The sequence below is a fragment of the Chiloscyllium plagiosum genome, unplaced genomic scaffold (genome assembly GCF_037043375.1).
Source record: "Chiloscyllium plagiosum isolate Xiang-an unplaced genomic scaffold, Cpla_swu_hap1 HiC_scaffold_5, whole genome shotgun sequence".
In the NCBI taxonomy this organism is placed as follows: Eukaryota; Metazoa; Chordata; class Chondrichthyes; order Orectolobiformes; family Hemiscylliidae; genus Chiloscyllium; species Chiloscyllium plagiosum.
In genome coordinates this window covers 7512014-7537052 of record NW_028270143.1, presented here as the reverse complement: position 1 = coordinate 7537052, position 25039 = coordinate 7512014, and the positions used below count along the sequence as shown (strand labels likewise).

The following is a 25039-nucleotide window of genomic DNA, read 5'->3' as shown; positions in this document are numbered from 1 at the left end:
ACAATTGCAATTAATACGAAATTCCTGAAACCTTCCAACCTGGTGAGTTGTTGTTTACTGAGGTATCGAACTTAAAAAATCTAATTTCTCAATACTAGTGAACAAGGCCAGAGGAAAGGAGAAAAGAAAACTCATTGGTACATTTTCAGCACGTTTATTAACGTAACAGCAAGTTACATTTTTGGGAGTGTGTTTAGATTACACCAGCTAACCTCGAACATGGTTTCTTCCACCTCTGCCCCAGATGTAATTGAAAAAAAGAGCACAAGTGTTCTTTTTCATAAACTGATGACAGGCTTTACCGAGAAAAGATGAACATCTTATGCTGGCCATAATATAACTTTAAAAATCTGTACGTTATTCCATTGCTGGAAGTAATGTATTTTTATTTATATCCATGTTAATTTTTTTTGCAGTAATACAAGTGGCAGAAAGTTTGAGGAACATGAGAAACCTGATCCAAAAAGCATTAATCTGTACTTGGAGAAATTTAACATCAGAGAATCTCAATATTAAATTGTATCTATCAATTACTTATTTTTAATGTAAAATCAACCACTGTGCTAGATTATATAGAAGCTTCACATAAAGTTAAATAGTGATGACTACTAGCCAAAGAGAAATTAAGCTGTATTTCATGAAGATAGCAGCAAAGATCCTAGTCACTATTTAATCATCACAGTCCTAAGTACTAATATACAATTTAAAACATATCATTGTTGCTGTGTGACTAAAATGTATAAGCAGCGCCAACTGGTTATGATAATATAAATTGATCAAATTACAAGGAATGTGGGAAGAGGACGATCTAGAGGCTCACGTACACAATATAAAGTTAAAAATCACACAACACCAAGCTACAGGCCAATAGGTTTAATTGGAAGCACTAGCTTTCGGAGCGCCGTTCCTTCATCAGGTTGACAACCACCTGATAACCTGGTGTTGCGTGATTTTTAAACTTTGTACACCCGAATCCAACACCGGCATCTCCAAATCATTCACACAATACAGTGAAGGTAGCAGGACAACCTGATCACGTTATTAAAAGGTTTAAGACTATTTTCCAATACGATACCATTTTAACACTTGAAAATTAATATGACCCCAGTCATCAATGAAAACAACAATAAAGCAGCATTATGACATCTAGTATATTATTAAAGTCTGTACATTACAGAATAACATGGCACAGTATGCATACTGCTAAAATGCAGGTTTTGGCTCACTGTTTACTGATGCTTCATTTTGAATCCTTGCTCTTGATAGTTTTGCTGCTGGGTGTGCCATAATTCAACATATATATATATGCTAAAAACTCCTCTTTTCCAAATAACTGAACATAGTGACTTGTTCTACAATCCACTTTGACCAAACATCCCACGAGCAGCACATCATCAACCAAAAGGAGATACCTTTAAAAGATGTAATCTAAAAGGTCTCCAGAACCTCCATACAATTCTCCAAACAACTCAAAAGCAATCAATTTCCCATTCAATAATTCAATTTATCCAAATTAGCTTCCTAATCCTGTCAGCTGAAACATATCCCTTTATAGCTAACACTGAATAAACTATATGAAATCAACACTTAACAGTGCTACTAATTAATCTAAGATCAGAGATACAGTTTATAATTCATAGATCAGAAATCAGACTGGCACCCTTTAATTAAAACTCTGCGTTATTACTGGGCAGCAGGGATCACTACTTGCATGAGATTGCTTAAGAAACTAACTGGTTCAATGGCTCTTCAAAGAGCTGCAGTTTCATTTAGTACTGAAGTTGGGTTTTAGGCACCTTCCCCCCTACCATACAATAGGCCAGCTGGATGTCTTTGGGGATGATTCATTTAGTGCTGTATGGATGTTGCATAGGTCGGTGTCCTCCAAGAACATAATCAGGCTTTTTGGAAGCACAGATCTGTTCTGAAAGCCTGAAATAGCTCTTGCATCAGGTATTGGAAGAGCAGTTTGCACACGAGCTAATCAATTGGTTCTGGTAGTGGAGATCCTCCTCATCGTCACTGCCCCAAAACTTTAATTATAAAGCTTACTTCTTCCATCCACGCCTGGTATGCCCTTACAAGCCACTCTCTCAGGGACCATGCTGAGCAGTAATTAGATGAAGCCAGGCAAGTTTAAACTGAGCTCTGACAATGAAACAAAATATTTGGAATAGCTTTCTGGAACTGGTCGATTTTTAAGTCTTGGTCAATTTCAAAATGCCAATTTCAATGCTGAATAAAAATAGTTAAAACAAAATAAATTTCTCTTTTATTCTGCATATTAGCATGATCAATTATTAGAAATATTTGTGGCTTCATTTGATGTCACTGCAACCCCAATCAAGGTTGTAATATAGTTTGGGAACTGTTGCTGCATGGTATCGTGGGCTTTATAAATAGAGACAGTATACAAAAACAAGAAGTTATAGTAATGTCACCAGTTATGCTTCAGCTGGAGTATTTTATCAACTTCTAGCCACAACACCTCAGGAAGGATGAGGTGAAGATAATTCAGAAAGAATAGAGAAAATGCAGAAGAGATTCATCCATACGGTACCAAAGATGAAGGTTTTCAGTTTTATGGAGCGGCTAGTGAAGCTGGGATTTCTCTCCTTACAGCAGAAATGGTTAAAGGGAAATTTAACAGCTATTAAAAAGTATCAAGTGTCCCCACAGAGGAGAACTGTTTCCATTGGGAAGATCACCAATAATGGAAATGTGTTGCTGGAAAAGCGCAGCAGGTCAGGCAGCATCTAGGGAACAGGAGAATCGACGTTTCGGGCATTAGTCCTTCTTCAGGAAGAAGGGCTAATGCCCGAAATGTCGATTCTCCTGTTCCCTAGATGCTGCCTGACCTGCTGCGCTTTTCCAGCAACACATTTCCATCTCTGATCTCCAGCATCTGCAGACCTCACTTTCTCCTCAAAGATCACCAATAACTCAAGGGTAGAGTTTGATGATAATCAGCAAAAGTCATGATGATGTGTAAAGAATTAAATACTTATTTGAAAAGAAAATTCCAGGCCACAGGGTAAAGAGCAAGACAAATTGGATAGCTCTTTCAAAGTCCCCCATGTAGGCATAATGGGTCCATTAGCTTATTTTGTGCTGCATGATTCTATAAAAATGTTCATCCAAGTACAATACGATATACTTGAACTTGGTTAAAAGACTGGCTTAGAGGCTTTCACTAAAGCTGACCTTAACTTGTCCCTCAGAGGTACAAAATTACACCACTAGTGTAATTGGCATGGTTAACTATCATATGGGCAATGATGGGCCAAAGCTCATATTAAAGCACTGCAACAACTCACAAAGTCTTAGAAACACTAATGCACATTTTTTGTAGCATGAAAATGTGGCTGGGCAGAGAAGGAAATACTACCAAATGAAGACATTCATTCTTTTGAATCCCAATATCAACATTTACACTTAAATATCAAGATACAAGTATCAATCAGAATACAACGTTATGGTCAATTCTCAGTGTCTATATTCTCAACTACAAATTCATCTGACTGAAGGGCAGATTTAGTTTCTGTAGCTTTTCCTCCTTTTTGTTTAAATCAACCTGAGACGTTATTACACACCTCTGGAGCAGGTAAGAGTAGAACCCAGGTCTCTTAGTCCAGGGGTAGGGACATTACCACTGCGCCATAAGATGGCCTCCATATCAATTTGTATAAACAATGGTTTTGGAATGAAATGTCCTGAAAATACTCAGCAAGTGTAGCAGCATCAGAGGAGAATGAGAGTTACTGTTAACAGTTAAATATGAATCACTTTGCTATTTTGATACCTAAACAAACTGTGCATATAGAAATAGAAAACATTATAACATTTAGTACATTTAGACTTACTGGAGTTCAGTGAATCCTTAACATGAATGCGAGTTGTAGGACAAAAAGGGAGTGCATTACAGAAATTTCACCAGACCATGTAAGTAATGCAACAGCTGTAATTCTTTTAAGCTTTGTACATCTGTTACACACTATAAAGCAGATTTTGTAGCACAGGAACCTACTGGTACACCACAGGTGTCAGGGACAATACTAGCACTTGTGTTCTACTGAAAGCAAGTTATAAATGCATAGTTAATGTAACAAAAACCAAAAGGTTGAGAGTAAATGCTCAAATTGGATAAAATTTGGCAGCAGTATACTTTAGCTATGTTAATTTCACTTTCATTCTTAGTGTACACAGTTGATTTGTTGCAGAGAACACAATTTCAATGTATGTTGGCAACACAAAAATACATTTCAAAAAAGTAAGGTGAACTGTAAAAGCCACAGAAAGACTTAGCTTAGTGGAATGGGCAGCAAGGGGGTAGGTGCAATTTAATAAGTTTGGGGCATATCCTTATGATAGAAAACATTGAACAATGAAACTGCTGCGACAGTGCATCACAGTGAGCACTATATTAGGCAAAAGATACAACACAGGCAAATGATGATTTGCACAAGGGTACCATTTAGTCTTCGAATTGTTTGTTCATAACTGAATACTGAATGTTTTCAAAACAAATTCTTGGTATGCACCATTTACTTGGATTGATACTTGTTTGGCCATGCCTGGTGAAGTGATAGCAAAACCAATGCCACGTTTCAAATTAACTTGAAGATGTAAGCTCCGTGTCTGACAGTAGAAAGGGTTACTGCACAAGGGTGGGACGAGTGACCAAAATGTTCCTTAATGGTTTCTTATTGCAAAGCTCTGGCAGTGGGCACAATTGATAACTCTCAACATTTTCTTGACATTCTGCTTGTCTTCTTCTTTATGTGCTTCCACTGATTCCTCCCCAATTGGTTTTCTGGGTTGCGTATTCAATGAGTGTGCCGTCAAAGTCAACTCAGCTACAGATTCAGGGCCTCATCTCAGGCAACTCGGAAACTATACTGGCAGTGGAACCTCTGTTTCAAAATGGCAATTATTTTCTCAGAGCTCAGTTACAGGCATTACTTTTAGTGTACCATTCCTCAACACCTGTGGTCTGGAATCAACAGATTTTATGAGCTATGCACTGAGTGGTAACATTATGGCTTAGTAAACAGCTTGGCCTAGGTGGTACAGCACGGGGATTCAGCACTGCAAGCTAAAAGCAATTATGAAAACGGTCAGAACATCATATACAAATTTATATGATACAAAAATTGGCATAGGAAAAATTAGAGAAATGTCTAAACATATTGCCTGTCATCACACACCAGCTGAATATTCAGTGAGCAAAAATCCTTCCTTTGAGCGCACTTTCTATGGTCTTTGTTAATGCATTGCTTTGTGGGTGCAGTCAACTGTGCCTTTAAGTGACAGTTGTAAAGAATCATTTTTGGATTTGTCAGTGGATCTCAGAAGAAATAAAATGACAGACTTAAATTGCAATTTGACAGAATGATTACCAACCAGGTGCTAGAAACTAACACAAGTATTTTAGGGCTCTCCTAATTTCTGCTGGGTGCGAGTTAACTGAACTCCCCTCCGTCAACATGTCATCAAATGTAATTCTGGCATGCTTTGAGCCCATCACCCTGTAATGAAAAGTTTGGAAGCCAAATGCCAAATTTGCGACAGAAGAATGGGTGCTCCACACTATATTTGTTCCATACGAGTAACAGTCAAAAATTCATGGAATCATAATGCCTTGGAGCAGACTCTGGGGGCAGACCTTACATTTAATACTTGCCAGGACCAAACATTTAAGATTAGTAACTGGATTTGCCATCCAGTTGGGAGCTAGCAGGCTGATGTCTCAAACTGCACTGAAAGTTCTCCACTCAGAGGCATCCTAGCAACAGTGGCATAATTGTACAATTCACTCAGCAAAATGCAGAAGAGTAGGAAAACAGATCAAAAACATGAGCAAGCTGCTCCCCCAGCCCACGGAGAGATCATTGGAGGTAATACTGGAAACAGTCAGGGCATGCAAAGTTCTCCTTTCTGAGGACAGCAAGAGGAAGTTAGCCAACCTCAGTAAACAGAAATCAATTGAGGTATCAGAAAAAGCAAACAGTTGGAGTGCAGTGCAGAGAACATAGATCCAATGCCATCAATGATCTCCAAAAGGTCTGGTCAGGTGAGTGCCCTGCAACTCTTTGCTGACAGACATCATTCTCTCAACTCCTTGGAAATTTTTCTGCACAGTTGTCATAGAGTCATAGAGATGTACAGCACGGAAACAGACCCTTCGGTCCAACCCGTCCATGCCGACCAGATATCCCAACCCAATCTAGTCCCACCTGCCAGCACCCGACCCATATCCCTCCAAACCCTTCCTATTCATATACACATCCAAATGCCTCTTAAATGTTGCAATTGTATCAGTCTCCACCACATCCTCTGGCAGCTCATTCCAGACACGTACCACCCTCTGCGTGAAAAAGTTGCCCCTTAGGTCTCTTTTATATCTTTCCCCTCTCACCCTAAACCTATGCCCTCTAGTTCTGGACTCCCCAACCATTAATGTCACAGTCATTTCTGCTCAGGCTCTTTCTCATGTATCCACAACAATAGTGAGCTGTAATTGAATATATATGTTCTCTCCATCCCCTTTCAAATATTTTACCCCATCCTTAGAAATATCCTACACCCTCATAGTCCGAACCTTCTGTTATTTCTCATTGCGAGGAAAGAGTTCACAACTGCAGGAAAAGACAGGAGAGTGGGGCCAGCCCTGCATTCATAACTATCTTGACCATGATTGGAGAAGAACCCTTGGAGATTAATTTGGCAGCAGTGGAAGCTGCTGTCAATGGAGAGATGTTAAACTGGAACCTCAATTCAACTTTGTGCGATACTAATGTCTGTCTTTCATCTTCTGCCAGTGATACTGCAGGGCATAACAGAGTCTTCAGATGAGGAATGTAACTCAAAGAATGATTCATGCACACTATACATTAGCACATAAACAGACATCTAGGTGGGATCAGCATCACAGATGGTACATGTTGAAAAGCACTTCATGTAGGAATAGGCATCAGAAGCAGAGACAGCTGAGTAGACTTCCTGGATAGCTAAGCAGGCTTTAAATTTTGTGTAGCTGGACAGAGATGCTGAATAATCTATGACCCACCTAATTTTAAAAAAGGTGCATTTCAATTAGATGCATAGCTCGCTCATTGATACTTCTGACCAGATCAAATGTTTAAAAAAAACTTGGATTTAAATAGCACCTTAGCACAATTTTCAGAAATGTCTCCAAGTGCTTCATATCCTTTGCAATTAATATGATATTTAAGTATTATTTGGTTGGAAATCGCAGTCAATTGAAAAAGAAATCAGGCACTGTGCAAGAAGTTTCTTGCCTCACTACTGTTCATTTTGCACCATCACCAAACGCTATTTTGATCTCCTACTTGTCTTGAAAAATATCAATGTACTTGTTGCATTATGAGGAAATGGATGAAAGATTCACTTTTTCCAACATCCACTCAGAAATAGCATTTCATTTTTTAGCATTCACTCATGGGATGTGGGTGCCACTGGCTACACCAACATTTGTTGATCATTCTTAATTGCACTGGACAAGGTGGGGGTGAGCTGCCTTCTTGAACTGATGCAGTCTTTGGGATGTAGAGATACTCACAGCACTGTTAGGAATTCCAGGATTTTGACCTAGTAACAATGAAATAACGATGGCAGGGTTCATATCAACTTATAAGTTCCTACATTAGATTCAGTGGAGAATAAACAGTCCTTATAACTGTCACATTTCTCCATCAAGCATTTTCTATTACACTTGACTAAAACTTGCCATTTCTGAGGTTGATATATTTATTTTTAATTGGCTCAATTATCCAACATAACTGATGCCAACTTAAAGCAGTTCTCCCAACTTCCAAACTGCATCTATAAAGTAGGGAGCCACTGAAAATAGGGCTTGCTACCAAACACAAACGCTCCCATTCTCCAATCGCTATCATGTCTTCTTGTAATTGTGACTTACCTCCTTGCTTCCTTCCACTATAGCTCCCAACTGTCCAACCAGATGATAGTGGTCTTTGCACTTTTGTGCTCTCCACCTCTCACTTGACCTCACTTGCTACTTCCTTTTATCATCTCTCCTCCCATTCCATGAATTGGTGTGTAATTATGATTTTGTATTTGAATTTAAAACACTTATCAACATAGTAAAAACACAATAAGCACTTGCAAAAACATGTTGCTAGGCACAGTATATTCTTTGTTGTAGGTTGCGTCTGTCTGTAATTAAGGTCTCCTAAGCATTGCTCATAAAAATACAATAGATTGTCTAGATTTTTCTTTGGCAGTAGACCAGTGTCTCAGTAGCAAAGGAAATGTGCTTTCAGTTTTAGTCAGCTGAAGTCTGGGGAAGTACAATTTTAAAAAAGGTCATTATTATAATATCTTGCATGGAAATTTAAACAGAAGAGGGATTGCTTTTGGATATCGACGTAAAATTTCTTGCAACAATTTTCTTTTCTTTTGGTCCTATTTCCAAGTATATTCAAAGTCTAAAGTGTAAAAACACTCACTTATAAGTAAAACCATCTGTTACTGGCTATTTTATGTGCAAGAAGAATAGGATTTATCTAATCAGGCGAAATGGTCTAAATACTTCATTTTCATCAATTACCTGGACCCTTGATAGAAATGCTTAGAATAACCAGCTCCTAAAACTAAAGTGAAATATTTTCAGTTTATAGTGAAGCTCTTCTGTTATTAACTATTACATTACAAAATTACAGATATGCAAAAATAAATATTAACACAAAATTGCTTTCTAATACAATTGTAAACTATAACTTTAAGACTAGAATTAAAACTAAAACTGAATATTCCATAAAATATGTTTTGTTCCATACACATTTCAGAATTATGGTGAGTCAGATAAGCAGAAAATCAGAAAGTGCCTCTGTTCCACTGAGCCAATTTCAGTCAGACTGCGTTGATTTACACTCTCCAATGCAGTGGAAGAGTGCTCCCTCATGTGGCTTTCTTCAGTTGTTGAAACCACTGGATAAAAAACACCATGTTGGAAAATTCAGCACAGGCTGCATGTTCAATTTGCTTTACATTTCAAAAAAAATTGCTAATAAACTTTTCACAACATAAAACTGGTAACTGTGGATAAACTTTGAGAGCAATGAAAGTGAATTACCTTAAACATGAAGTGGAGGTGCTGGTGTTCGAATGGGTGGGCAAAAGTAAAAATCTCACAACACCAGGTTATAGTCCAATGGGTTTATTTGGAATTACTAGCTTTCAGAGCACTGCTCTTTCATCAGGTAACTACTGGGGCAGGATCATAAGGCACAGAATTTATAGCAAAAGATCAGTGTCGTGCAATTAAAACAATATATTGAATAAACCCATGAACCAAAACCTGCAACCCACTCTAAAAGATGAAAGACTTAACAACAATTCTGTGTCTCATGATCCTGCCCCACTAGTTACCAGATGAAGGAGCAGCACTCTGAAAGCTAGTACTCCTAAATAAACCTATTGGACTATAACCCGGTGTTGTGTGATTGTCAACTTAAGCATAAAGAGGAACCGAAACGGTTTTTTGTACGGAAGCTGAAAATTCTAGTGATGTATGGAATTTATTTAAAAGGTAAAATTTAATGCAAATGGGCAGAATTTTGTCAGGTATGCACTCTTCCTGACAATTAAACAAAAGAGTGCCACTCCCGGTCTGCTGATTTTTCTGCATTTCCCAAGTGATTACAATTAAATTCAAAGTGCCCACAGTGTGTAAGGATTCTGCAGCAAGGAATACCTTGGGAAGTCAAAGCATTGTAGGGTTCCAACCTCTGAACTAGGAGGCCTTGGTTCAATTCTCACCTGCTCCAGATGTGTGTAATAATATTGCTGAGCAGATTAATTAGGAAACTATCTACAGTGAGTGATGAAATCCAGTCAGCTGACAATACAGCAGGTACAGGTGGACACACAACAGAGGGGCTCTGCATCACGTCCAAAAATTCTTGCCCAACACCAAGCCATTAACACAAGGCTTCTTGAGAGCACAAAGTTGGCACAACTGTTTGTTCAAGTTTATAATTCATATTACGTTGTGCACCATCTGCACTTCATTATTTGTTGAGACTAGCTCTGTCACAGAGCAAATCATACCCATGCTGGCACGCATTGGCATTTACAGGGTAGTTAGGTATGTTTCTTTATTGTGGAAGAAACAATGATCTGGTTTTGTATCCATTTTTCATTGAATATTTAAGTTAGAATCCAGTCATGGTTGAAGTTTCAGGCTTAGCTGGCCCTCCTCTTGTAAAAACGTGATTGTTCAAGATCACTGCCAGGAGGTGGCAATTGAACTTACGTTAAAAGCACTATAAGGACTTTTCCAGCTAATCTTTTAGGAAATGGAAAATGTTCAGCCTGGAGTCCGGTTACTAGTGGTGTACCACAAGGATCTGTTTTGGGTCCACTGCTGTTTGTCATTTTTATAAATGACTTAGACGCAGGCATAGGTGGATGGATTAGTAAATTTGCAGATGACACTAAAGTCAGTGGAGTAGTGGACAGTTTGGAAGAGTGTTACAGGTTTCAGAGGGACTTGGATAAACTGCAGAATTGGGCTGAGGGGTAGCAAATGGAGTTCAATGCAACTAAATGTGAGGTGATGCACTTTGGGAAGAATAACAGGAAGGCAGAGTACTGGGTCAATGGAAAGATTCTTGGTAGTGTGGATGTGCAGAGGGATCTTGGAGTCCATGTACATCGATCCCTGAAAGTTGCCACCCAGGTTGATAGCGCTGTTAAGGCAGCATATGGTGTGTTAGGTTTCATTGGTAAAGAGACTGAGTTCCGGAGGCGCAATATCTCGCTGCAACTATATAAAACACCAGTGCGGCCACACTTAGAATATTGTGTACAGTTCTGGTCACCATATTTTGGGAAGGATGTGGAAGCATTGGAAAAGGTGCAAAGGAGATTTACCAGAGTGTTGCCTGGTCTGCAGGGAAGCTCTTATGAGGAAAGGCTGAGAGACTTGGGTCTGTTCTAATTGGAAAGAAGGCGGTTAAGAGGGGATTTGATAGAGACATACAAGATGATCAGAGGGTAGACAGTGATGTTTCCTAGGATGACGATGTCAGCTTGTACGAGGGGGCATAACTACAAATTGTGGGGTGATAGATTTAAGACAGATGTCAGAGACAGGTTCTTTACTCAGAGAGTGGTAAGGGTGTGGAATGCCCTACCTGCCAATGTAGTTAACTCAGCCACATTAGGGAGATTTAAACAATCCTTGGATAAGCACATGGATAATGGTGGGATAGTGTAGGGGGACAAGCTGAGAATAGTTCACAGGTTGGCGCAACATCGAGGGCCGAAGGGCCTGTTATGCGCAGTACTGTTCTATGTTCTATGATTAACTCATATTTGGATAGTACTGACCACCTTTTACACCCATTTTTGATTTACCTTGACTGACTGCCCTCACCCACCTTCACATGATGCCAGGGCCTTTGCACTTTTCCCTGTGCTTGACCTCACTCCATACCCTTCCAAACACTGATTCACACTTGCCAGCCCCAAGACTCCATACAAGCCGCTATTGCCCTTATTCACCTGCTCCCCTCTTTTGTGTCCTGATTTTAAAAAGGTTTTATGTCAATGAGTATTCATGGCATCAACATGCATTGCAAGTACCACCTGATACAGGGTGCTGAGAGGCCCAACTGACTTTACCTCTAGCATCTCAACGTGTCCACAGGAAATCTATATTTCACATCTCACCAAATTCAGTTAACTCGCATGCCATATTTACTACTTTTATAAGCATCTTTATACTCCCCACATCCAACCTCTCACAATACATTAATTCTTTAGCATTGTGGTAAATCTATCCAATTCAAGTTTGGGGACATATATATCATTCCACTACTTGGAGATGATTTTCATCTGTAGAATAGGGCGGAAAAAGGTTCTGTACCAGTTTTGGTCTTAGGACATGTTGGATATAAAGTGTCAGTATACCAATGCTACATTACAGAGGCCAAGAACCTTCAGGTGGGATGGCATTTTAAAAAATCATGCACTTCAAAGCCAAATGCACTAATCTTTTTAAAAATCCTTGTTGTATTTTTTTTTTTTGGTTTTCAACTGGCACTTTGCACCAGATGGGATGTTATTAGGATTGTTTAAAGTTAATATGCTCCATGGGAAAGTATACCAGAGATGAAGGCTGAATAGATTAGGCCAGCCTGAAAGCTGATCTGGACTTGCCTGCCAACCCTTTGTCCTCACTTGAATCCGAACATTTATAGAGGGAAGTAATAACAAGAGATAACTTACTTAGGTCAATATTAGTAGAAGCATCTCGATCTAATGATAGCTTTATCATAACAATTTGTAGTGATACCACAGAGAGATATGAATATCTATCTAATTATTACGCTAGCTTCTCGGAGGTCTTCCAAAGACAACCTGTTGTGCTTTATAAAGGTATTGTATGAAAGAAGCCAGACCAGAATTATCAGGCATCAGAGATGGCCATTTGGTTGTACCTATCAAGATGCTATCGGCCAGTAGCTTGGCCTCTGGAGAAAATCCATCTGGGAGCCACTTTGATAACAACCTTTGTGTCGATCAGCTCTTTCCTACGCTACACAGTTACTGGTGTTTACATTGCTGCCAGAGCTTGCAATGTGGCCAGGATAATGGAAAACTTTGGCCTGAAAGTTAACAGTGCCTTCTTGCATGCATGCTGCAGTTCTTGCACATCAATGAAAGTGGAAAACCATGCTCATAAGCTTCTGATGCAGCACCATTTTTCCTTGAGTAACCCATAAAAAAATTGAATGGTGGGCTTATTGTCATTTGTCTGAAGCTACCTGCATCCAGGGATTCTTTCTAACTCCATCCTAGTTTGCCATTTCTTAAGCCAATGAGTTGAGATTCCTTTTTACGCCTTCAATAAACTCTTAACATTTTGGCCTTTCAATTCCCTTGAACATTTTTTCAGAGTTCTACTCCATAAAAAGATGACTTATAAATAAATGGTAATTCCTAACAATGTAGTACGACATTTGAGGTGATTCTATTTAATCAATCATTTCAGCTGCAAAATAAAATCTTGGAGCTGGACACTCTTCAAAAACCATCAATACTGTTAACGTCAACTTTAACATCGGCATGCATGGCTCAGATTCAGTGGTCTATCTTCAGCGAAAAAGTGCAAGCCACTATAGTCCCACAGGCTGCTCTCTCATTTGAGAGACACAAATGGTGATGAGTTTAACCTGAGAATCATGACATCTCAGATAAGGGGAAAGGTGGAGCATTCATGGTGACCTAGCCAGAACAGCAACTGAACATGCATTCATGACATTTGCTGTATGTAATAGCCAACTGAGCTAAGTGATGTTCAATTTCCTTTCATTGAATAGTGCGAGGCAAAGCCTAAGGTAGTCATAAACTGCCAAAGGGCAGGTCGTGTCCATTTCTCCATGCCTCATAACCATGCCTCCATGCCTTCTTCTTCCAGTATTCACGGGAGCCTCCTATTTTGAATTTCAAATGATCTAAGCAATCATCATTCTCTTCTCCTTCTTAGTCTACATCCCTGCTTCAATCACTTCATGAAGCAACGTCTCATTCCTTAAATATTACCAATCCAACTTTATTTTTCCTGAAGATGTTTGCTAAAAATCGTCTCTCCTGTCATCTTAAGAACCTCTCCTCTACTGTCCAGCTAACCCGATCCATCAACCTCCACAACCAGATTTCACAAATTTGTGATCTTTGAAGGTACACATTTTGTCTCAGTACAATAGGACACTGAAAATCCCAGTCTTTTTCATTATTCCCTTAGGATTTTTACTTATTCTTATGTCATACAATGTTTTATGTTTAGGAATGCATGCTTTGCCTTGTTATTCTAGCTCTTATTTCTTCATCATAATAAAAGTCATCTCAGCAAAGTCACCATAGTCTTACCAGGCTGCTCTCTCATGAGTGACAGACAGACAAATACTGGCAGTTTAACCTGAGGGTCACCTTGCCTCAGGTGAGGGGAGGGGTTGGGAATGAGAATCCTTCATGGTAAACTCTGCCAGTGTTGGAATTGAACAGAGTGATGGCATCACTTTGCACCATAAATCAGCCATCTGGCCAACTGAGCTAACCAGTTCCAACATACTCAATTTGTGATACCTGTTCTTGCTGTTAACCACTTACCATTACCTCGACATTATTTGCCTATTTTCATGTCTTTTGCTTTTTCACATTCATTTTTCTTCCCCCAAAGCTTTCACCACTTCATTGGTTATATCTATTCATTTATGTTGATCATCTGTGCTAACTATTAGGGTCCAGTGGTCTGTAAATCACAATACTTTAACCAATTGCCCTCTGACTTTGACATTCTTCATTAAAGAAGACAAGGCCCATTATTTTGTAAATCAGTATTTGTCCAGGCAATATAATAGATTCAAGTGTAAATCATCAATTTCTGCTCCATCGAAAACCTGTAAGAGGAAAGCTTCAGGCAAGATTTTCTTCAGTTGTCATTCATTTTTAGGTGCAAGACTGAGGAAAATACTCCTAGTCTCTTGTCAGCACTAGTGTGCACAATGAAAATGGTGTGGATTGTGGCACAATGCATTTTTCACCCAATGCCAAAATTAGTGTCTAAAGTAACAAAGCCACAATAAAATGTACTTAATGATCATTTAGAAAAGCTAGATGATTTGAAAAGGCAGCACAGGCCTATTAAAAATGTATTCATTCAGCAAACAATATACTTCTGATTTTCTGATGGACAAAGATGATTTTATCTGAGAAATTCTTGCCGAAATGTTCTCAGGCTGAAATTATTAATCACCCATCAACATATCTTACTGTGCTATGAACCAAGCCAAGGGAAAGTTTTCCCCTGATTTCCATCAATTTCAGTTTTACAAGGATTCTTTGATGCCTCAGCCAAATGTAACTTGATCTCAAGAGTAGTCATACTCATCTCACCTTAACTTTAGAATTGAGATCTTTTAGATTAAGGTTGTAATGAGGTCTGAAGACTTGAGGCCTTGCCCAAACTCAGCTCAGTGTTGTTGAACGCATATGGAATCATTCCTAGCACCAAGCAAGATGGTTGTGGCTGTTGGAGATCGTTCATCACTGCAGAAATTCCTCAGAGTAGTGCCCTAGCCCTAACCATCTTCAGTTGCTTCAACAATGCCTTTCCTTGCACTGTAAAGCCAGAAGTGGTGATGTCTATTGATGACATGTTCAGCACATTCACAACTCCTCAGACAATAGCTAGTTTGTAAAATAACTTTTTAAAAAAAGTTGCATTCATCAGTATTACCGGGAAAAGAGCTCAATTTTCTATTAGTGGGTCAATATTACACCACAGATTTATGATTACCAATTTTCTACTCGTGTAAATAAACTTATAACAGACAAAAACATTTTAACAAAAGTGAAGCTGGCAAAACAATTTGTTGAATTTACGATGTTAAAAACTAGCCAAGTATACTGCGCTCCAAAAGTTGGTTTCACAATGCTCTGTACCACCCCGCTACCCCCACCTCCACACTTTCTTTTAGGGATTTTCTACAATAGCCAACAAGACCTCTCATTTATGTATTCATATGAAAAAACCTTCTTACCTGTTAACATAACTAAGAGCTACATATGTTGGCTGTTGCAGTTCCTGTTTCTCTAGCACTCGTGGGTCAGTATCTGCAGGGGAGAAAGTTTAGAACGATTAATATTTGTACATTTTACAGTTTTACACTAACTCAACAACAGACTTTCAAGCACAGAAAAAGCAAATTAGTTCATATGTTGAGATCAGATAAACAATGTCCAGTATTTAAAGAATGCAATTTTACTTCAATTGACACCAACTTACCAGGAAATTGAAATAATAAAAATTTTAAGATGCAATTTTGACAATAGTAAAAGAATTGATCAGTAGAAATATTGGTATTGGGTGTTCCAACAGCATTGTAAACCCACAACTGAGGAACAGACTAAGTTCAAAGATCTAATGCTTAAGGTTTTGGCTTAAATGACAGAAACCAAAGACACACATTGTGTTCAACTCAAACTCACAACAGATGCCATGCTGTACTTAATTTAAAAAGACTGTATTAATGGCAATATCACAGTGTTACTGAGGATCTGGTGCAAGCGCAGCACAGCCTGAGATGACCTCAAGTCCATGGAAAATGGAAGACTCACCCAGAAGTACAATGGAATAATTAAGTCTCAAGTTGCGGTTTTCAATAGGACTGCTGCAGCACAAAAAGCGTGCCACAAAATTTTCAGAAAGCATTGCTGCTTTACTTGAGCACCAGGGCTGCATCTGTGCTTTCAATTCCCTCTGGAGTCTTGGTGTCTATTAGTGAAGGCAGTATCTGCTGACTCTTGGTTCCCCTATCAACTGTGCATGTGGCAAACCTCCAAAGTTAGACATGCATAGATTTCTCATACTGTGCAGGTGTGGACGTATGTCATAAAGTGGACGTTTGGAAGAGATATCTTTGGCTGAATATCTGATGATCTCTGACCATGCTGTGGCTGTATTCTTGCCGCTTGGAACAATATACTTCTGAAAGCTAGCATTTTCAATACCGGTGTACATGGTAAGTAACAGCTGGGATTGTTTGTTGGTGGAGCCGAGATTTGGCGGTGGCCCTCTAATCAATCCCTCCCCAGATCAAAAGGCGCTATGCACAATGGCATGCCCAGTTTCTAACTGAGCAAGTCAACTGCAATTTACTCTACATTGTGCTTTACTCTAATCCTTTGCTCATGAAGAGTTAGGTATAGTTGAGTTGAGCAGATTTTGAAAACGTGTTGAAGATGGTATATTTTTTGTTAGTGGTTTTGAAACATTAATACTTTAATCATTCTTTAGCTTGTTATGTACAGCATGTTGCAAACCTCTCCAATAAGATCACAGTAAATGGAAAGAAATGTAACATTAGCAAGCAATCAATTCAGCTGAAAAAAGTGCTATGGAATTGCTTGTCACACTGATATTGAAAAGTTTGGGAACCACTGGTCTAAAGATAACACAGGGATGAGCTGAGATAGGAATGAAGTCAGACAATACTAGCCATAGAAACAGAGTTACTAATGGCATGGAACATGGGCTGAAAGGCATCTGAGGTCAAATACAATACAAAATTGGAAGCAGCTTTGTTCAAAGCAGTTGAGAGGACTAGGGTTGAATAGGTAACTAAAGAACAGAGTTTGTGGCAAGTAATGAAGCCATAACTTTGGTCTTTCCAAACAAACTGCTGCTCCTCAATAACAGATATTAAACAAGCAGTCTGATAATATAGACACAGTGGAGGGATTGAAAGAACACCAGGTTAAGCCTGGTGTTGTCTTTGTGCATGGAATGTAACATCCTTTTTTATTGAATAATGCCACTCTGGGAAGTATGTAGATGAGAAACTGAATGGGCTCCACATTAGATCCTTGGAGGATACCAATAAAAGCAGTGCAAGAGCAAGAAATGCCATGAGAGGGAGGGAGGGGGTAGGTAGATAAAAGTAGACCAGCTAAGTGCACTTCCACTCAGTTGGATTTTGGAGAGGTATTGAATGAGGATGGAATGCTCAACTGTGTCAAAGACAGCAGATGGATTGAAAAGGATAAGAATTGAGACTTTACCTTTGTCAGTCACAAAACATGTTAATTGTGACACCAATAAGCACTGTTTCAGTATTATGCCCGGGTGGAAACTTTAATGAGTGGGATTCAAACACGGGAAATATGGGTAGGTAACAGCATGTACATGGAATTTGGAAAAGCACGGAACTTGGGGAAGATAGGCAGTAGTTTGCAATGACAGCAGGGTCAAGGACTATTCTTTTAACACGAACAATGATGGAAAACCTGGTGAAGGACAGGGAGACAGTATAGGGTTAGAAAATCTGTAACAATATAAGTTAACATGGGAGCCAAGAAGAGAAGGTGTGTGGAGGAGCAGGGTTAAGGGTTTGATGAACAAGATGGACAAAATTGACTTAATGGCAGGTAACAGAGAATGATGATGGAAGGTTGTTTTTTGGACTGGAGACCCTGTGACCAGCAATGTTCCACAGACATCGGTGCTGGGTCCACTTTTGTGTGTCATTTACATAAATGATTTGGTGAGAAAATAGAAAGCATGGTTAGTAAGCTTGCAGATGACACCAAGATTGACAGGTATTGTGGACATTGAAGGTTATCTAAGATTACAAAGAGATTTTGATCAATTGGATCAAAGGGTTGATGAGTAGCAAGAGGAGTTTAATTTGAATAAATGCAAAGTATTGCATTTTGGTAAAACAAACAAAGACAAGACATCTAGGGGTTCAAGTTTATAATTCTTTGAAGTTTGCATCACACATAGATAAGGTGGTTAAGGCAGCATCTAACATGCTTGCCTTCATTGCTCAGTCCTTTGAGTATAGGACTTGGGACATTATGATAAGATTGTATAGGACATTGGGATGGCCTCTTCTGATGGGTCCAGTTCTGGTCTCCCTATTATGGGAAGGATATTATTAAGCTGGAGAGGATTCAGAAGAGATTTAGAAGGATATTGCTGTGAATGGAGGGTCTAAGTTATAAGGAGAGACTAGATAGGCTGGGACTTTTATCATTAGAGCTTATGAGATTGAGAGGTGACCTTACAGAGGTTTATAAAGTCATGAGGGGCACAGATAAGGTGAATGGCAAGTATCTTTTCCCGAGGGTGAAGGAGTTTAAGACTAGGGGCCATATTTTTAAGGTGAAGGGAGAAAGATAAAAAAAAAGACTTGAGGGTTAATTAGTCCAGATATTGAATTTATCAGAATTTTCCAACATAAATGATCTTTTTAACCCCAGTTTCCTTGCTCTTCCTCCTCACCTCCAATACCAAGTGAAAGGGCTCATGAACTTCTTTGTTATTAAGAAAGAAGCTGTCTATTCATCTACCTCTTCAGCTTCCTTCCCTTAAAGCCCATAAAGTAATATTGCCTTCAAATTTCCTTCTTGCCCAAGCTCTGAAGGTGCATTCTTTTTTCTGGTTTTGTTCTATCTCCCCTCATTCCGTGTGAGTTAAGAGTTAGAGTCACACAGCACAGAAACATACCCTTCTGTCCAACCAATCCATGCTGATCATAATCCCAAACTAAACTAGTTCCACCTGCTGTGCTCGGCCCATACCCCTCCAAACATTTCTTATTCATGTACTTACTAAATGCCTTTTAAATGCTGTAATTGTACCCGCATCAACCACTTCCTCTGGAAGTTCATTCCCCACACAAACTACTGTGCTAAAAAAAATGCCCTCTCATCTGCACTCTCCCACTCCAGGGACCAAGCCTTGTCTATTTATCCTATTCATGTCCCTCATGATTTTATAAACCTCTATAAGGTCACCCCTCAGCCTCCGACATTCCAGAGAAAAACAGCCCTAGCTTATTTAGCCTCTTTTTCGCTCAAATTCTCCAACCCTGGCAACATCCTTGTAAATCTTTTCTGAACACTTTCAGGTTTCACAACATCATTCTGATAGGAAGGAGACAAGAATTGCATGTAATATCCCCAAAGTGGCCTAACCAATGTCCTATACAGCCGCAACATGACATCCTAACTCCTATATTAAGTGCTCTGACCAGTAAAGGAAAGCATACCAAACGCCTTCTTCACTATCCTATCCACCCGTAACTCTACTTTCAATGAACTATGAACCTGCACTCCAAGCTATTTTTGTTCAGCAACAATCCCCAGGACCTTACCATTAAGTGTATAAGTCTTGCACTGATTTGCCTTTCCAAAATGCAGAACCTTATATTTATCTAAATTAAACTCCATCTGCCACTCCTCAGCCCATTGGCCCATCTGATCAAGATCCCGTTGTACTCTAAGGTAACCTTCTTCGCTGTCTACTACACCTCAAATTTTGGTGTCATCTGCAAACCTACTAACTATACCTCATAGGTTCACATCCAAATCATTTATATAAGTGACAAAAAGCAGTGAACCCAGTACCCCTCCTTGTGGCTCACCACACAGTCTGAAATGCAACCCTCCACCACCACTCTCTGTCTTCTGCCTTTGAGCCAGTTCAGTATCCAAATGGCTGATGTGTAATGAGGCAGACATGATTAACAAGCTGAAGGAGGCAATGACCATAATATGATAAAATTTACCCTGCAGTTTGTGAGGGAGAAGCTAGAATCAGATATAATGGTATTAGAAATGAATAAAGGTAACTACAAAGACAAAAGGAAAAGGTTGGCCAGAATTCACTGGAAGGGGAGCCTAGCAGGGAAGATGGTGGAGTAGCAATGGCAGGAGTTTCTGGGGGTAATTCAGGAAATGCATCTGAAGGAAGAAGGCAATTGTTAAGGGGAGGAAGAGGCAAGCATGGCTGACAAGGAAAGTCAGTGACAGCATAAAAGCAAAAGAAAAAGCATTCAAAGTGGTGACGATTAGTGGGAAGTTTCAGGTTGGGATGCCTTTAAAAACCAGCAGAGGATAAGAAAGAAAGCAATAATTGGGAAGATGATGAAATAGGAGGGTAAGCTAGTTAGTAATTATAACAGAAGATTGCAAGAGTTGTTTTAGACATTTGGAAGGTAAGAGAGAGGCAAGAGCGAGCACTGCACTGTTGGAAAATGAGGCTGATGTAATAGTAATGGGGAACAAGAAATGGCGGGGGTAGTGAAGAGGCATTTTGCATCACTCCTTATGCTGGAAGACACCAGAAGCATATCAAAACTTCAAGAAATCAGTGAACAAAAGTGAGTGTAGTATCTATCACTAAGGAGAAGTTGCTAGAAAAGCTGAAAGGTCTTAAGGTGGATAAATCACACAGACCAGATGGACAACACCCTATAGTTCTGAAGGAGAAAGCTAAGGAGATTGTAGAGGTAGGAGCATCTTTTAAGAATGATAGAGTCAGGGAGGGTTCCAGAAGACTCTAAAATGGCTTGTGTAACACCCCTATTTCAGAAGGGAGGGAGGCAGAAGACATGCAATTAAAGGCCGGTTATTGGTAATATTTTAGAATCCATTATTGAGAATGAGATTGCAGAGTACTTGGAAGCGCACAGTAAAACACGGCAGAATTAGCATCCCGGGAGGTCATGCCTGACAAATCTGTTAGAATTCTTTGGGGAGATAATGAGCAAGTTGCACAAAGAAAAGCCAGTGGACAAGATCTGTTTGGATTTCCAGAAGGCCTCTGACAAGGTGTCACACATGAGGCTGCTCAATAAGATTATAGCCCATGATGCTAGAGGCAAAGGAATTCAAACAGGTACAGGATTGACTGGCTGGCAGAAGGCAGAGAGCAGAGGCACAGGGGTAGTTTTCAGGATGACAGCCAGTGCAGTTTCGCAGATGTCAGTGTTGGAACAAGTATTCATGTTATACATTAACAATCTGGATAAAGGAATGGAGGGCATTGTTGCTAACTTTGCAATTATGTTAGGTGGAGGGACAGGTAGTGTTGAGGGCGTGGGGAGGCTGCAGAAGGACTTGGAAGGGCTCGGAGAGCGAGCAAAGAAGTGGCAGATGAAATTCAATCTGGGAAAGTGTGAGGTTATGAAGATAGAGATAGGTTCTTGACTTTTAAGGGGACCAAGGTTTATAGGGAGAAAACTGAATAGGGTTGAGAAACACTATTGAATAGTGGATCAGAATCCATGGGCCAAATTTCATAATTCTACACTTATATCATATGATAAAATTAAAAATAATGGCATCAGAGAACTACTCTGCCTACCCATTTAAGCTCAAATTAATTTAACTTCAGTCCCTCGAAGCGGTCCCCTACATTAGATTTAAATGCAGAATGTATATAAAATGGCTTAGAAAAGTAGATGTGCTCACTTTGGTTTGGAATATGGAGAGTCAAAGTTACCACCGTACATGGCTTTGTACCATCCAAAAGGTTACTGCACGGAACCATACTGCATTATCCATAACACATAAATGCAAAAGAAATTTTAAAACTCCCGCGTGCAACATCGAAACTTTAAAGGAACATTTGTGGGGGTGCAAAGGCGAATGGTGAGTTCTGAGATGCCCCAATATTGAATCTAAAAGCTCATTTTAAAACAGCCAGTTGGATATGCCGGCAAATCTTAACTGAAGATTTCGCTAGTGTTGACATCACAGGGCATGCAATCAAACTTCAGGCATTGGGATGGCAAGGTGCTGGGAAAAGCAAGAGAAAAATGGTCAGGAAAGAACAATCTGGTATGGGGGAGGGGGGTGGAAGGAGCACCCAGATTGTGGGTATTGATGGCCATGAGAGGTGCAGGCAGTGGTACATGTTAATTTAGCAAAGGTAAAACATTGAAGAGGCTGGAAGCCTGAAAAATGAACAGAAACTTCTGGAAACACATGGTGAGGGAAACATTCGAACGTTGAAAACAAAGATGCGAGCCTGTAACAAGTACCACAGATGAATTTAAACATGAATCTGACCATTATAAGTTCTCAACATGCACTCCTTATATCAATGAAACCACATTAACTAATACAGGGAAAATGTGCATGCAGTACCTGCAAAGTATTATGGATGAATCTCAATGCAGTTGATAGTTACCACTAAGGAAATGTAATAAAATTATTATATGTTACCCAATAATACAATGAATAAATGGATGTAGGTTTGCTCGCTGAGCTATAAGGTTCATTTTCAGACGTATCACCACCATACTAGGTAACATCATCAGTAAGCCTCTGGATGGAGCATAAATTTTTCCCTGCCTCAATGTCCAGATGTGAAGAGGGACCAACACCACAGGTAAGAGTGTGTGTGATAGGAATGCAAGGGGACCAACCATTGGTCAGGTTGACGGTGGCGGGTTGAAAGGTGCTGTCAAAGAGCCTTTCTGCTTCTAATTTAACCAGACGAGGCCCCTACACTGTAACACCGTGTTCATTTAAATGCAACTCTCTGGTGATAGGGGGGTCATTGAGAGAAAGGTCGGGTTAACATAACAATTCTCAGAAATTCCACATCAGCATGAACATAATTACTTTTATGATTTCCAGAGCAGAACCAGAGCAATCAATGAGAACATAAAGATTGCTCAAAAAAAGACGTGTTGATAAAAAGAGACTTTTACCTTACAGTCAATAGCACATTTGTTAGAACACCAATGGAAAAGAGGAACGATATTTTACATTGTATTAGAAGAGAGTACTGATTGATTGATAAAAGTTGCATAATTCTCCAATTAGCTTAATGGCTGATCTTGGAGAGTATGTCGATGCTTTTTCCATTTTGAATGGCACAATTTCACATTGATAAAATCCATCCAAGCTTATGAAAAATAATATTTCATTAGGTACATTGGTCAATGGAACTTGCTAATATCCCTTTCAGTTAATATTTGTCATGAGCTTTGCTTGTCCAATCTTCACAATGCCGTCTCCAGTCATGTAAATCACTGCAGTAACAAAGGCCATTCACATTGATTGTGTAATAATCTATGTATAATTGGTGTGATCTATCAGGTTTCGATACATCTAAAATCAGTAAGCATCCAGCCACAGTGACTCAGTTCAATACGCCATTCTCTATAAAGAATTTGATCTCTTCCTTCACTTGAATTAATTTCTTAATGAAAGGTCTGTTACTCACAAATGAAAACAATTCAATTCTTCTAACAAATGTTCCAGTGGGTTGTTGACGAAATGGATTTAATTTTCTAATCCTGCCTTGATGCTCCCCTGTCCCATTGGATGGGAAGATATTCTCCTCTGTCCCATTAGATGGCAGCACAGTGGCTCAGTGGTTAGCACTGCTACCTCACAGCAGCAGGGAGCCAGGCTCACTGAGTCACTGTGGCTGGATGCTTACTGATTTTAGATGTATCGAAACCTGATAGATCACACCAATTATACAATGTAAAATATCGTTCCACCCTCAAGCAACCGAGTTTGAACATTCTCATGTTTGCGTGGGCTTCCTTTGGGTGCTCTGGTTTCATCCCACAGTCCAATGAAATGTAAATTAGGTGAATTACCCATTTGAAACGCAGGGTTACAGGAATAAGGTGGGGACGTCTGGGTGGAATGCTCTTCGGAGGGTCAGTGTGGACTTGCTGGGCTGAATGGCCTGCTTCTAAATGAAGGGATTCTTCTGTGAAGGTAGCTAATGAAAATCGGGTTCATTTTAAAACTGAGCACTTGTAATATTCCAAATTTAGTATTTGCTGTGTAGCATGAGACCTCATTTAAGTTTGATATAACAACAACTAACCTTCCACAAACACAAACAAAAAGAAAATATCGAGCACCCACAGTACCCCATTATCAGTGCAATATTTTGTTCTTAGAACACATGAAAACTAACCTTCAAAAAGGAGGGAGGCAAAGGGACAATGGTCAACCAAAAGCATAAGCAGCTGTCCCATTGATCAGCCAACTGACTGACACAGAGTAAGCTTCCTAGCCCTGCAGATAGGGAATATCAACAATTGCTCAGTGGCAAAGGGCAGTCCTCATCAAGCAGTCCTTGTAGACAGTAGTTCACATTAAGTAGTCCTCACTGTGTGCTCCTCAGACAGTTGTCCTCCTCGGCTACAAGATAGACAAAAAGAAGAGGAGGAAGACCAGGGAGGAGTTCCCTAACAACTTGACAAGAGAGCAGGATGCTGCCTTCACAACTTTAACAAGACAAACATTCCAGCACAATAACCTGTGTTCCTCCTCTCGTATCAGCGAACCATCCCCAACTGTCATAGTTGTATATTTTGCTTTGTCTATTTAATTAATGCATTTCTAATTTACATGCTTAACTATCACAACAAACAATCAGAAAATTGCTACAAATCATCGACTGCCTATATCAGTGTTTTAAAAAAATTCTCAAGGTCAGGTTCGTAGGAGAGTAGTCTGACACAGAACAAACGACCAAGAGGCGAGTCTGCTAGAATATGGGCATTTTATTCCCCGCAGCGTCGCCACAACGGGTCTGGCTTATACTCACTCTACATGTTACCGGAACTGGGAGCCGTCAGTTCTCGTAGAGCGGTTGCCAACAACCCACGCTCGGCGGTTAAACGTAACCCCGGAGCAGACTCACCGAACTGGAGAA

General features: G+C 39.7%; 1 protein-coding gene across 2 annotated transcripts in view; it reads right to left on the bottom strand.

The window, feature by feature from the left end:
• The window catches only part of jazf1b (JAZF zinc finger 1b), a 280042-nt gene that overhangs the window by 127403 nt on the left and 127600 nt on the right, over positions 1-25039 (bottom strand). For both annotated transcript variants that reach the window (XM_043689536.2, XM_087986958.1), the window contains exon 2: positions 15597-15669. In XM_043689536.2, coding sequence (XP_043545471.1) covers positions 15597-15669 — 73 coding nt within the window. The remainder of the gene's footprint in view (positions 1-15596; positions 15670-25039) is intronic.